This window comes from Chionomys nivalis, chromosome 4, assembly GCF_950005125.1.
Source record: "Chionomys nivalis chromosome 4, mChiNiv1.1, whole genome shotgun sequence".
Lineage (NCBI taxonomy): Eukaryota > Metazoa > Chordata > Mammalia > Rodentia > Cricetidae > Chionomys > Chionomys nivalis.
In genome coordinates this window covers 62,534,442-62,548,075 of record NC_080089.1, presented here as the reverse complement: position 1 = coordinate 62,548,075, position 13,634 = coordinate 62,534,442, and the positions used below count along the sequence as shown (strand labels likewise).

At 43.4% G+C, this 13,634-nt stretch overlaps 2 protein-coding genes across 4 annotated transcripts in view; one reads left to right on the top strand and one right to left on the bottom strand.

Annotated features, from left to right (window-relative positions):
• The window catches only part of Map2k5 (mitogen-activated protein kinase kinase 5), a 231,009-nt gene that overhangs the window by 11,551 nt on the left and 205,824 nt on the right, over nucleotides 1-13,634 (top strand). For 2 of the 3 annotated variants that reach the window (XM_057767296.1, XM_057767295.1), the window contains exon 3: nucleotides 7,127-7,194. The exons of the other annotated variant lie outside the window; for it this stretch is intronic. In XM_057767296.1, the coding sequence (XP_057623279.1) occupies nucleotides 7,127-7,194 (68 nt within the window). The remainder of the gene's footprint in view (nucleotides 1-7,126; nucleotides 7,195-13,634) is intronic. 3 annotated transcript variants of the gene reach the window in all.
• LOC130872915 (peptidyl-prolyl cis-trans isomerase A-like) lies at nucleotides 699-1,209 on the bottom strand. The gene has a single exon (XM_057767298.1). The coding sequence runs from the start codon at nucleotides 1,207-1,209 to the stop codon at nucleotides 895-897; it is 315 nt and encodes a 104-aa protein (XP_057623281.1). The 3' UTR covers nucleotides 699-894.

Here is a 13,634-nt window from a genome sequence, read left to right as displayed (position 1 = left end):
AGTAGTCAGATGGAGTCCAGTTTTATTTTTCACACAAATAGATAGTTGACTCCATGCCAGTTATTGAATACTTTGTCTTTTCCCAGATGTGAGAACATTTCTGAGATGAGACTAAAGTCCATAACCATAAAAATTCCTGTATGTTGCATGTGTGGGCCTAGCGGATGCTGTGGGAGCCTGGCACTTATGAAGGCCCAGAGTCCCTGCTGAGTCTCTCAGTTTCATTAGCAGATTAATGAACACTCCGACACACCAGGTGATGAACAGCCAGGCTGCAGATGCATTTCGTGTGCCTGTCTATTACGTGCACATCGTTCTCTGTGTTTTTCTTGAGACCAGTGGCTATTAGACTGATGTTGTGGGACGAGGAAGTCTCATGGGCAGCTTGAAAGATGAGCTTGACGTTCACCCAGACACATGCTGGCTTGTGCTCAGACACATGTGTTCTCACTTCTCCATGAAACTAGCTTCAGGCCTGCAACCATCCCGTGTCTCCATCCTTGTCAAACTCTGTATCAGAATAGACTCAGAAAACATGGTTAGAAGATGAATGTGCCTTTCTTCAGCCCCACCTATTTATTTTTAATTTTTAAAAATTTTTATTTATGTATTTATGCTTTGAGGCCAGAAGCCCGTTGTAGGTGCTGGGAGCTAAATATGAGTCCCTGAATGAGTAGCAAGTATTCTTTTTTTTTCTTACTTAGTTTTTATTCATAATCATAAACTTAACTCTGCAATCCAGCTAGACTTGAAGGGGAATGAGGAAAATATGGAACCCAAAGAACTTCAGTGAGAGCAGAGATTACAGGGTACTGCGAGCAGATGGGGCTGGGGTGCTCTCCTGAGCTACAGAAGGAATGGTCTGGTGGGTAAGAAGCCCGCAAGTCAAAAGAATTAGAGTTGTCCACAGTCGGAAATGGTGATCTTCTTGCTGGTCTTGCCATTCCTGGACCCAAAACGCTCCATGGCTTCCACAATGTTCATGCCTTCTTCCACCTTCCCAAAGACCACGTGTTTGCCATCCAGCCACTCAGTCTTGGTGGTGCAGATAAAAAACTGGGAACCATTTGTGTTTGGTCCAGCATTTGCCATGGACAAGATGCCAGGATCTGTATGCTTCAGGATGAAGTTCTCATCCTCAAATTTTTCTCCATAGATGGATCTGCTGCCAGTGCCATTATGGCGTGTGAAGTCACCACCCTGGCACATGAATCCTATTCTTAACCAGAGTCATCTCTGCACCCTCCTACCTCTGACGGTTTTCTATTCCCTCCCTCCCCCCTCCCTCCTTCCCCCCTTCCTTCTTTCCTTACATCCTCCCTCCCTCCCTCCCTCCCTCCCTCCCTCCCTCCCTCCCTCCCTCCCTCCCTCCGTCCCTCAACTGTAGTTGAGTATTGGAGTGGTGTGTGTAGGAGATGCCTTGTGTCTAAGTTGCAGCATAGTCCAGTGAGAACGGTTGGGTGGCAGCCACTTTTTATATCATGGAAAAGTTCAAGTCTAAAGATAGAAGAAATGAAGTTTCATTTTCTTAATTTGTTGTATATAGAAAAAGGGTCATTATTTATAAACAAACTAGACATATTAGTGGGAAAATTATAATTTACAATGAATGTACATTGAGTCTGAAAAATATTGGACACATAAAAGTTAATTATGCAAATTTGAGGAAATTTGAAGAGAGCTTTAATTTGTAGAATTTTGGCTTTAATAAGTCTGGACTCTTTTTGGTCTTATATATATAATACTGTTAATTTGCATGAGTATAAACAAGTTCTTTAAGCAAGCAATGGACCAGTTGTTCTTCGAGATCAGTGGCTGCTCGCATTTGAATCCCTGGAAATCCTGCAGCACCAGACACATGGTAGACTTGAGATGGTTTTCTGAAATGCATGGGTGCTTGAAGAAATAAAATACCTGGAACAAGTTTGTTTGTTCCATATATCTACAAACCCATTGAACTTGTCTTCACATAGAGCCAGCATGTGGTCTGTTCTCAAAACCTCAACTTGACTAGGCTTAGTGGTACACACTATGTCCCAGCAATTCAACAGGCTGAGGCCAGAGTATTGCATAAGCCATGAGTTGAGCCAGCTTGGGCTGCACAGTGAAACTCTAACTCTTAAAGTGGGGTACAAAACTCAGAACATCTGTAGCTTGTTAGGCCATCATCACCCTCATCTGGAGTAGGACAGTAGCCTTCTTGGCCCATGTCCCAGCCTTCCTCTTGTCCACCCAGCAGCCAGGGTGAGCCTCCTACAAGATGAGGTCTTAAGCATCAGAAAGCTCCCACGGCTTTCATCTTACTCAACAGTGAAAGGCGACTCCTTCAAATGCTCAAGTCCCATGTCACACACTGACCCTGACCCAGCCACACCATCACTTCTCTGGACCCTTTTTTTCTCCTCTTCGCATTCTGTTCTTGCCAGTCTCACTTCCTTTGTCCCTGGAACATGCCAGGACTTCTTCCCTTGTGCTAGCTGTTCTTTCTGCCCACAGTGTTCTTTTCCAAATATTATCTGTATGTACATGACCTACACAGTTTCCACTTCACTGTCTCCATGCCTGAGTATCATACCTGCCACATAGTAGGCGCTTTCTTCTGCAAGAAGGAGAAGGAAACCAAGAAAGAGGGAAGCCCTGGAACATTGAGGGGAGGCCAGGAGCTCAGTGATAGCTCATAGATATGAAGGTGTGACCACAGAAGCCGTGGGCTATTATCCTCCCTAGGTCAGTGGGTGCTATCCCTGAGAACTGCTCTGAACATGACATCTTTCCTGGTAATTTCCAACTTATGTCTTTCTAATATTTACAACCATGTTTCCATTTCTTTCCTGCCATTACTGTAGTTGTATCTGACTCCTACCTGATTCAGAAGGAGTGTGACAAATGACACATAATATATTGCTTTCACTTCCTGTCACTGCAGTTCTGGAAATTCTCCAGTTTCTGCTGTTTGTCCACTGGGCCATTCTGACCACCACTACCTGAGGTACCGCTCTCTTCTGGGGCCTTTATATGACTCCTCTAAGTTTGTCTTTCAGATTGCATGTTGCTTCGGATAAAAATCGTGAACAACATATGGCCTGTTATGATTCTCTTTTCCCAAACTCTGCCATTTTGTATATTTGTGACACACTGCAGATTTTGTAAAGATTGCTTCATAATATTTGTTTGCCATCTGCCGTACTCTATTTGGTATCTTGCTAGGATTTTTGCCTCCATTTTAAGTGACATTAACAAAATCCAGCCAGTACATAGACTTTCCGGTTCTCCTTTTGCTTCCCTAATGTGCTGGAAAATCATATTACTATGCTCCAGGCAACTAGAGGAGTCTGGGATTGTCATTGCGAACCAGTGTGCCAGATCTCTGAGCGCCCCCTCTCCCCGGTTATATCCTGTAATGTTCCTTTGGTCAGATGGCAAAGAACCTTCATGTATAAGACAGAAAAGAGCTCAGGTTATATTTTTCTTCTTTCCGCTCAGCGCCACTTCCTTCTGGAGCTCTGTACCAACCATCTGTACCTTTCGAACTCTTGGTTCCCTTTTAGTTAAGTTCTTAGGATTCATGACTCTAGTGAGTGTAGTTTTAAAATAGCCAATACAGTTTGAAAGGCAAATAGCCAGGCAGTTTGCTGGAGCTGTCTAAGTAGGTCTAACTTTTGGGGTAAAGGTGTTCCAGGTCACTGTCTACTAAGCTGCTTGGTAGCACTCTGCTTTCCCCTCTCACTTGCTTCCCAGGCCTGTCCCTTAACTGCTTCCTCTCTTTAAACGCTGGGGGGAGTGGTTTCTTCCCGTGCCTGGCATCATGGGGTCAGGGGCAGGTTCCATTTCACTTTTTGGCCAGCATCACCTGCATTCTCATGAGTGTGGTTATTTTTCCAACCCAACTTCCACTTTGACAAGAACAGCATCTTCATTAAAGCAGCTAAGCACGGAAATTAGAGGGTAAATCCATCCCCTGAGAAACCAAGACATCCATCCTGTTAGGCCATACGAGCTATTATTCACTGTGTCACATAAGCCTGATTTTATCACCAGGCTTAATTGGAATTCTCCTTTCAACTGGTCTGAGCTCTTCCCTTGGAGTCAGACCCGTGTTGTAGGCTCGTGGCAGCACTCCGCTTCCACCCTTCCGTCTGCTACAGTGCCTTGGCGGTGGGGCCTGTCTGCTGTGCTTGGAGTCTCTGTGAGGCATCGATCCGCCAGCTGACTTCCCTGACAAAAATCCTCAAGCTTACATAGAAACCAAAATTCCAGAACACCTTAAGTAGTCTTAAGTACTTAAGTCTGGGTTTGAGAGTTTAGAAATTCCCCACCTCATTCCATCTCCCACTTTGCCCCCACTTCTTCTCTCCTTCAATACTTCCTTGTCTTAATTTAGAGAGATAATTATGTAAATGGTACTTATGGAATTTATGGTCTCTCATCAAATCATAAAAGGCTTTTTACTGTTTTTCTAAACTCTGAGTGCTTTCTCGTTCTATTCAAGGAACACCTTCCTGAGGTCCTGTGTGTGTTTGTGTGTGTGTTTGTGTGTGTCTGTTGAAATTTGAATATGAACTGTATTTGCATAGCTAACTCTGATGTAGGAATGAGATTGGCCAAAAGCTCCTTTATGTTGGACAGAATTCGGCCCAGATTGGCTGATTATGTGTGTGCATTCATGTGTGTGTGTGTGCAGGTACACATGTATTTGTGTGAGCATGTCTGTGGTGGTCACAGGTTGACTTCAGATGTCTTTTTTAGTCTCCATTGTCTTTTTTTGAGACAGGGTTTCTCTGTAGCTTTGGAGCCTGTCTTGGAAACTAGCTCTTGTAGACCAGACTGGCCTTGAACTCACAGAAATCCGCCTGCCTCTGCCTCCCCAGTGCTGGGATTAAAGGCATGAGCCACCATTGCCTGCCTTCCATTGTATTCTTTAAGGCAAGTTCTCTTACTAAATCTGGAGCTTGCCTAGATTGGCTCGCCAGTGAGACCCAGGTACCCTCCTGTCTCCTTGTCCCTAGCACAGGGATTTTATTTGCTTGGCAAGCACTTTACCAACAGAGCCATGTTCCCAGCCTTCTTTGATCTGACTTTAAAACTGTGGTGTGCCTTTGTGGGTGTTGGTACACAGTCTTCCATGCTTTTATACTATGTTCTCTCTTCTTCCTTGTCTTCTGAGTTTCAAAGGAAACTTCCAACTTAGCCTTGAGTATGTTAGTTTCTAAGACCCACGAATAAATGCCTGCTAGATGGTGTTTCTCTCCAATGTGTCCTTAGAAAGTCTGTATTGAAAACCAAACACAGAAAAAGCAGCTCTTTATGTGTAGAAATTTCCCAGACATGCAGGGATGCATGCGGGAATGTGTCTTTTGCATACCATTTGGTACTCTTGTTTGTAGAGTTTTCAGTAGGGGTTCTGGACAGCTCCCAGCTGTTTGGACAGTGACTTGGAGACATTGATTTAGTAGGCTTGGGGAACTGTGCAGCATGAGGCTTTGGAAAGAAGACCCTTTGCGAACCATTGGTGAAGTCATGGAGGGTAACGGAGGGAAATGCTGCTTTCCCCGGTGCTGTCAGTTTGCTGCTGGCTACTGAGAACAAAAAGGAGCCACTAGTGTTTTGCTTGGTAATAGGCTAATTGGGAAAAGTACAGACCCCTTCCCGTGGCCCCCATGATGTTGTCACCAAACAGGAGGACATCTTCATAATGTCTTTCTGTGGACAAGTGGGTATGCCTATGTATGATGGGTGACTTGTGTGCTGAATCAAATCCCTCTGTTCTTTCAGAGCTGGGCAGTTATTCTCTTAGGATGAGATGCCCAATGTGCCAGGTTTGGAATGGGCCCATCTAATCAAATCTGCAGTTATATGTCCACGAGTGAGCAGACCTATAATGCTGACTATTTAGCAAGTACTCATATCCTGAGCATCTTACCGAGGGCCTGCCCCTTCTAGACTGTTCCCTGGGCAGAACAGGCTCTGCAAGTTGCTCCAATGGTTGAGCATTTTTTGTTTGAACTGTGTATTTAGAATTTCTGCATCAGCCGTCAGATGCTCCCGCTCTTGTTAAAATTTTGTTATTACATTTCTTTCTTTCTTTCATCCATCCATTTATTCAGTGTGTGTGCTTAGATGCCCGTGGGAACGCATATGCTGCAACATATGTGCAGAGGCCAGAGGCCAGCTTCCGGGAGCTGAATCCCTCCTTCAACGATGTGGAGTCTAGGGATCGAACTCAGCTTGTCAGGCTTGAAAGCAAGTGCTTTATTCACTGGGCCATTTTGGTCACCATGTGTTCCTACTCTTTAGAAGGACGAGGTATCAAAATATTTAGAAATAACAAGAAAGTTATTCTAGTCCAGGCTGGGAAAAGATGTTGGTGGTGATTAGGTCAACAATTCTATTTTAGGTTAAAATTGAGATCTGGTCTTCTCAAGAGGTCTATTTTTAGGTTCTTAAAAACAGCTTTTCAAACTAAGAATTACTGAAATGAGCTCATGGTTTTTAGATGTGACTTCTTTACTATTTATTCAAATGTGCACATTCTGGTTATAGGTTTTGTAAAGTCTTAATAGCCCTGAGTCTTGAGACTATTACATTATTTCAAAATAGCATGAATCACCGTTTGATTCTTTCAGGTCAGAGGACAGGGACAAACAAAACTCTTAGAGAGAGCTTTGCAAGATAGGATGGAAGACAGAAGCCCACTGTTAGAGCCCCTTCCTGCAGCAGTGTTTAGCAAATAGGAAACATTTTCGCCTGCTTCAGTGATGTGGTGGGTTTTCTGGGAGAGAGGAAGAATAGAGAACGGGAACACGGCGCCACATGAGACATAAGAAAGTACCAAAGTAGAGCGAGAGGCCTCTCTTCTTTCAACAGCCAATCTTGTCCTACTCCAGTCAAATTTACTTGACCTAGATATACGCCGAGAATAACTAGAGAAGTATTTTGATTTTTTACCTTCCTTTTAAAAGAAAATTTTAGTTCTTCCTCGAGCACGTGCTCTAGCTCCTTTTCTGGCCTCTGTGAGCCCTGCTCCCGTGTGTACATATTCCCGCACATTCGCACAATGAAACGATAAGATAAATATTAAAAAAGAATCCAAGTCTTACTACTTTCATCATATTCATTTTTTGAACAGATGAAGATGAAGATGGTGATAGGATTACAGTGAGAAGTGATGAAGAAATGAAGGCAATGCTGTCATACGTAAGTGCACTGCATACGAAGGCTGTTGTAGTGTTTTTAAAAACATTTTATTTGTGTGTGCGTACACGTGCATGCACATACACATACACACCAGAGGTCAACTTGCAGGAATTGGTTCTCTCCTTCCTTCCACCATGTGAGTTCTGGGGCTGCAAGTCAGGTTGTCAGGTGGCAAGTGTCTTACCCACTGAGCCATCTCATCAGCCTAGCAAACAAGGACTGTTTTTAAAGCATGTTAATGTAATTGAGGATGCTGTTTCTTGGGCACAGTGAAGATATGTAAGTAAATCACAGTTGCCATGGCATTTTCCTGTGTAATAGATAAGGTTTTCAAGATTTCCTTATGTGAAAGTTAAGGACATTATTTTCAAAAGACACTTACTGATCATATCATGAACATTAAGAATAATGCATCTTAATGACTTTTGCATTAGGTATGGTGCAGACCAAATGGACCATCAATTTCCTGTATTTTTTATGCAGTACTTAAAGTAACGGCTCATTAAAAATGAACCCCTGGGCTCTAAAAAATTTTTCAAAATCTACTTTTGACTGGAGATCTCTTTCACCCTTCCAGACTTCAGCTATAATATAGCTGCAGGCTTTTATGGACGCAGGAATTTAAAGATGTACTCCGGGTTATTTTCTGCACTGCCCACCCTGCTGCTTGTACCCTGGAATGAACAGCAGGACTGAATTTATACTAGGTGGACTTTTCTCTGGTATCTCGACTTTTGCTGGAAATTTGCATTAACATTTGTGTGAGACTAAAATTGGTAACAGAATGGGCACAGCTCTAAAGCTTCAGTACCAATTGAGAAAAATTTATAAACAGCAAGAGACATATAGCTTCCCTGAGCCCCGGTTTGAGCTTGCCTCCCTAGTTTCCTTTTACCTGACTTTATACTCTGTTTGGAAAACCTTGTCTGGTCCGGGGAAGGAACTGCTAGAAGCACAGCTCCTGAGGCGGATGAGGCGGATGACTTAGCCTTTCAGGACCACAGTTGCCTCCTCTGTCAGTGGTGGGTGGTAACATACGTCCTTTCTACTGCACAGGGCAGTTGTAACGATCAGATAGGGTCACAGATGTGAAAGCGTTCTACAAACGCAAGGTGGTAGTACTGTGGACATGATGGACAAGACCAGACACTTGCTTTTCCCTCAGACTTGAATTGGAGCCCGCAGTCAGGACGTATGCTTTTGATAGCCTTCAACTTCAACCAGGACATTGTTTCATCGTAATGAAAACTGGAAACTGTCTGTGTGGGTTTCCGCCAATAGTTTTAATTTAGGGTAGGAGGAAAGAAAACAAGAAGGATGGCATGATTAACAGAGCATTGCATTCCTACCAGCCCAGAGTAGGAAAAGTCAATTTCCCATTGACTTCCCATTAACTTATGTGGGAGTCTTTGTGTACTGAGAATTTAGAGCTGAGATCATCGGTACGTGGAAGGCAGAGTGGGATTGTCTTTTCCAAGGTGGCACTGCTGTTGATGGATTGGCTAACTCTCCCGAGAGCATGACTCCTTTGTTTTTAGGAAATGCACGCACACAGGCGGGTTCTGCTTTTCTTTTTCTTTTTTTTTAATTTTTATTTATTTATTTATTTATTAAAGATTTCTGCCTCTTCCCCACCACCACCTCCCATTTCCCTCCCCCAATCAAGTCCCCCTCCCTCGTCAGCCCTAAGAGCAATCAGGGTTCCCTGCCCTGTGGGAAGTCCAAAGACCATCCACCTCCTTCCCGGTCTAGTAAGAGGAGTGTCCAAACTGCCTAGGCTCCCACAAAGCCAGTAAGGCTTTGGCAGAGAACTGACAACAGTGTACTTTCACAGGCATTTGGCATACCCACATCTAAGCAGTGTGAACTTCTCAGAAGACCTTGCCAATCGTGCCTCCTTGTGAAAGAGAGTGCTGAGTGTGGTTCTCATGATGCTGCTAACCCTTTCTATGTCTGAGTGCCCAGTGTATAAACTCAGAGCTTGAAAGTCTCTCTCTCTCTCATTGATTTTTTACTTATTTGTGTATCTGTGTGTGTCGGGGGTGGTAAGTTAGGATGGTAATGGAGGAGTGTGTAAACATCTTGTGTGTGAGTACAGGCGTATGCATGCCAGGGCATGTATGTGGAGGTCAGAGGACAAGGTGAGGAGGTCAGTCTTCACCTTCTGCCAGTTTGAGGCAGGCCACTGCATGTGCCAGGCTAGCTGACCTTTGAGTGTCTGTGGAATCTGCTGTATTGCAGTCATCCTGCTGCAGTCTGGGGTCACAGACACTTGCCACCATACCTAGGTTTACATGGCTTCTGGGGAAGTCTTCATGCTTCTGACGCAGCGCTTTCCTCACGGGGCCATCTCTTCAGCCCTTAAAAAGGAGAATAATTTAATCATTCTGTGATAGACATTAGCCCTGGTTCGTGTGTGTGTGTGTGTGTGTGTGTGTGTGTATGTGTTGGGGGGGGGCTAGAGATTGATCCAGAGCCCCATATTTCCCAAGCATGTACCCTATTGCTGAGCTACCCTTCCAACCCTTCATCTCTATTTTGTAAATGTTTGAAAGGCATGCCCAAGGTCTTAAAGCTATATTGAAAGTTCAGACCCCGGCCTGGAGAGAGATGGCTTGGTAGTGAGGAGCAGGGACTGTTCTTGTTGAAGACCCGAGTTTGGAACTGCCCGGAACTGCAGTTCCAAGGGATTTGACACCTCTTCTGTTCTTTGTGGGCACCCATGTGCACATGCACAAACCCACACACAGACATCCATATATACACATAACTAAAAATAAATTTTAGAAAGAAAATATAGATTTTCATTTAGCCTTTACAAATCCCACAGCCATTCTTTCTTTCGCACAGTATCTTTTTGGTCTACCACCTAAAAAATTCTACTGGAGACTATGTCAAGGCCATTATAAAACTCGATTGATTTATTTATACAATATCTTACTTGTGCTGTCTGGACTATACATTCCTTATAACTTACACTAATTTTTCAAATACATTATTTAATTATTTTTCATTGTAGAAACATTAGTCATGATCACATAATCTTGTAGGACAGACATGTCCTTAAATTTAGTAGTCCCTGAGATTTCTTGAGAGGTGTTTTTTGGTCTGAAAACAACTATCCTTCTTAGTTTGTCTCAGTCCTTCTGGTTGGAAATTACGATGGGGACCAGCATTGTCACAGTAGGTTTCACAGATAGTCCTCAGGGTCACCAGGCTGGTAAAGGAATTTTTCATTGGTGTTTATTTATTTAAATTTTATTTTATTTGACTCTTTTGTTTTCAATATGTCCCTCCTTGCACTCCATGCTCTCTCTCCACCCCTTTCCCCTTGATCCACTCCTCCTTCAGTCCCCTCAGAAAAGAGCAGGCCTCCCAGGGATATCAGCCACACGTGGCACAGGACACAATAAAGACCTCGAGAGCTTGTTCAGACCAGTCTTCCTTATGGGGGAGGTTGTCCTTTTCAACTGAGCATGCAGCTTCTGGAGAGACTCAGGTAAAGCTGTGAGGGAGGAAGGGGACACCCATCTAGCTAGCCAGGTCAGCTTAACCAAGCCTGGTGATCCGTGGGGTTACAGATGCCCTCTCAGAAGCCTAGGCTATAACCAAACATGACTGGAGAAAAAAATAAGTCAATGTAACAATGCCTAATAATATTCTGCTATACTCATAGATTGGTGCCTAGTCCTGTTGTCATCGAGAGGCTCACCCAGCAACTGATGGAAACAGATGGAGAGACTCACAGACAAACATTAGACTGAGCTCCAGGACTCCTGCTGAAGAGAGGGAGGAAGGATTGTAGGAGCCAGAGGGGTCAAGAACATCACACAAAAACCCACAGAATCACCTAACCTGGGCTCATAGTAGCTCATAGAGACTGAACCAACAACCTGTAGCCTGCATGGGATTGACTCTGCATATATGTATGACAGTTGTGTAACTTGGTCTTCTTTTGAGATTCCTAACAATGGGAGCAGGAGATGTCTTTGACTCTTTTGTTGGCCCATTCCTCATACTGTGTCATCTTGCCCACCCTTCATACGGGGGAGGTGCTTAGTCTTACTGTAACTTCATATGTCATGTTCTGTTGATATTCATGGAGGGCCTGCCCTTTTCCAAATAGAAATGGAGGACAGGATGGGGTGGGGAAGAGGGGAGGTAGCAGGAGAGGGACTGGGAGGAGAGGAGGGAGGGAAAACTGCAGTCGGGATGTAAAATAAATAAACAAAACAAAACAAGATACAATAAGGCTAGGCACAAACCCTGATATCAAAGCTGGGCAAGGCAACCCAGTAGGAGGAAAAGGGTCCCAAGAGCAGGTGAAAGAGTCAGAAATACCCTTTCCCACTGTTAGGAGATACACAAAAAACACCAGGCTAATAACTATTAACATATTCAGAGGACCTAGGGCAGACCCATGCAGGCTCGGTGATTGCTGCTCCAGTGAGCCCTGATTAGTTGATTCTGTGGGCCATGTGGTCCTGGTTTTTGCAGCCCCTCTGGCTTCTACAATTCTTCCTTCTCTTCTGTGGGGTGGGACCTAGTGGAGATCATCGTACTAAGTGCTTACGTAAAAGATTGAAGAGATCCCATACTAGCAACTTAACAGCACACCTGGAAGCTCTGGAACTAGAAGGAGTAAGCACACACATGAGGAGTAGAGGGCAGGAAATAATCAAAATGAGGGCTGAAATCAATAAAATAGAAACAGAGATAACAATATAAAGAATCAAAGAAAGAGTTGGTTCTTTGAGAAAATCCACAAAATAAACAAACCCTTATCCAAACTAATTAAAACACGAGGAGAAAGAAATGAAAATGGGGACATAACAACAGATACCAAAGGATTATTAGGTTATGCTTTAAAACGTGTACTCCACAAAATTGGAAAATCTAAAAGAAATGGATAGTTTTCTCGGTATTTATTTTATACATTCAAATTTGTGTGCTGGGTGTGGTAGGTAGCTCACACCTTTAATCCCAGCACTTGGGAGGCAGATGCAAAGGGATATCTGTGAGTGTACAGTCAACCTGGTCTACACAGTGACTTCTAGGCTAGCCAGAGCTACACAGTGAGTCCTCTTCTCAAAAAATAAATAGGTGTCTTAGTCAGGGTTTCTATTGCTGCAACAAAACACCATGACCAAAAAGCACGTTGGGGAGGAAAGGGTTTATTAGGTTTATATTTCAGCATTACTGCTTATCACTGAAAGAAGTCAGGACAGGAACTCAAACAGGGCAGAATCTGGGAGGCAGAAGCTGACACAGAGACCATGACCGTGTGGTGCTTACTGGCTTGCTTCCCATGGCTTGCTCAGCTCATCTTTTTACAGAACCCGAACCAGCGGCCCAGAGAAGGCCCCACCCACCATAGATTTGGCCCTCCCCCATTGATCACCAAATGAGAAAATGCCTGACAGCTAGATCTCATTGAGGCATTTCCTCAACTGAGGCTCCTTCTGATGACTCTAGCTTGTGTCAAATTGACACACAAAACCACCAGGTACAATAGATAAACTCAACTAGACTCTGCAAAAGGATTTGGTGTGGGAAGATCCTACCAGAGAACTGCATTTTATTGTAGGCACAGACTACAACAGCTGTGACTTTAATGTGGAATTCAGTAAAATTATGTTCACTTTAAATCCACGTGGGGAAGCGAAGGTAGAGACATTTCACCTCTGTTCTTTAATACTTCTACAGCTCTCAAAAATGAGGAGTGGACAGCCTAGGTAGAGAGAGTGAAGGCATGCTGAATCACACCCCACCCACAATTGGATGAAGGGATTTTCTGGCTTTCTGCCAACATAAGTATAAGTTTTTATCAGTAATTTAAATAGATTTTTATAGTAGACCTGAAAATGTTGGCTTTTTAATTGAAAACTTATCAATTATTTAAATCGCTAGCAGCCCGAGGCTGTTAATTTTATGAGCGCTGTAATAATGGCATACCGTGGTTTTTGATCCATGTGAGCTGGGGCTGTCGTGTGGCAGTGAGGGCATGTCCTGGCAGCAGGTTGTGCGCTGTTAAGTAATAGCCAGCGAACAAACCAAAGGCTGCCGACTCACATCAGGACCATTTTGTATAAGTTATTTAGAAGTTGTATTCTTTTCTCCATTCGATATATTTTTAAGAGATAATGAGAAGAAAACAAAGCCGTAATAAATTGTCTTTTAAGAAAATGTAAAGTAATTTGGTCTCCAAGGAGATATTTAATGTATTGAGAGACTTCAGCAGCCAAGTGTTATTACAGCAGCATGGTGATAGCTCTCTGCATTTTGTTATGAGTTTGTGTTAATCAACAATCTGTTTTTATAGCGTAGTTTCTTGTAAGTTATGCTGCTAGAATATTCCACTTCTGGGATCACGGCTTCTCCTCTGACACTATTGTATCTTTTTAATTCCTCCATAAAGTATTTTTTTAATTAGAATTTGA

Coding starts and splice junctions, on each gene's coding strand:
- LOC130872915 (XM_057767298.1), bottom strand. CDS start 1,209: ATGTGCCAGGGTGGTGACTTCACACGCCATAATGGCACTGGCAGCAGA.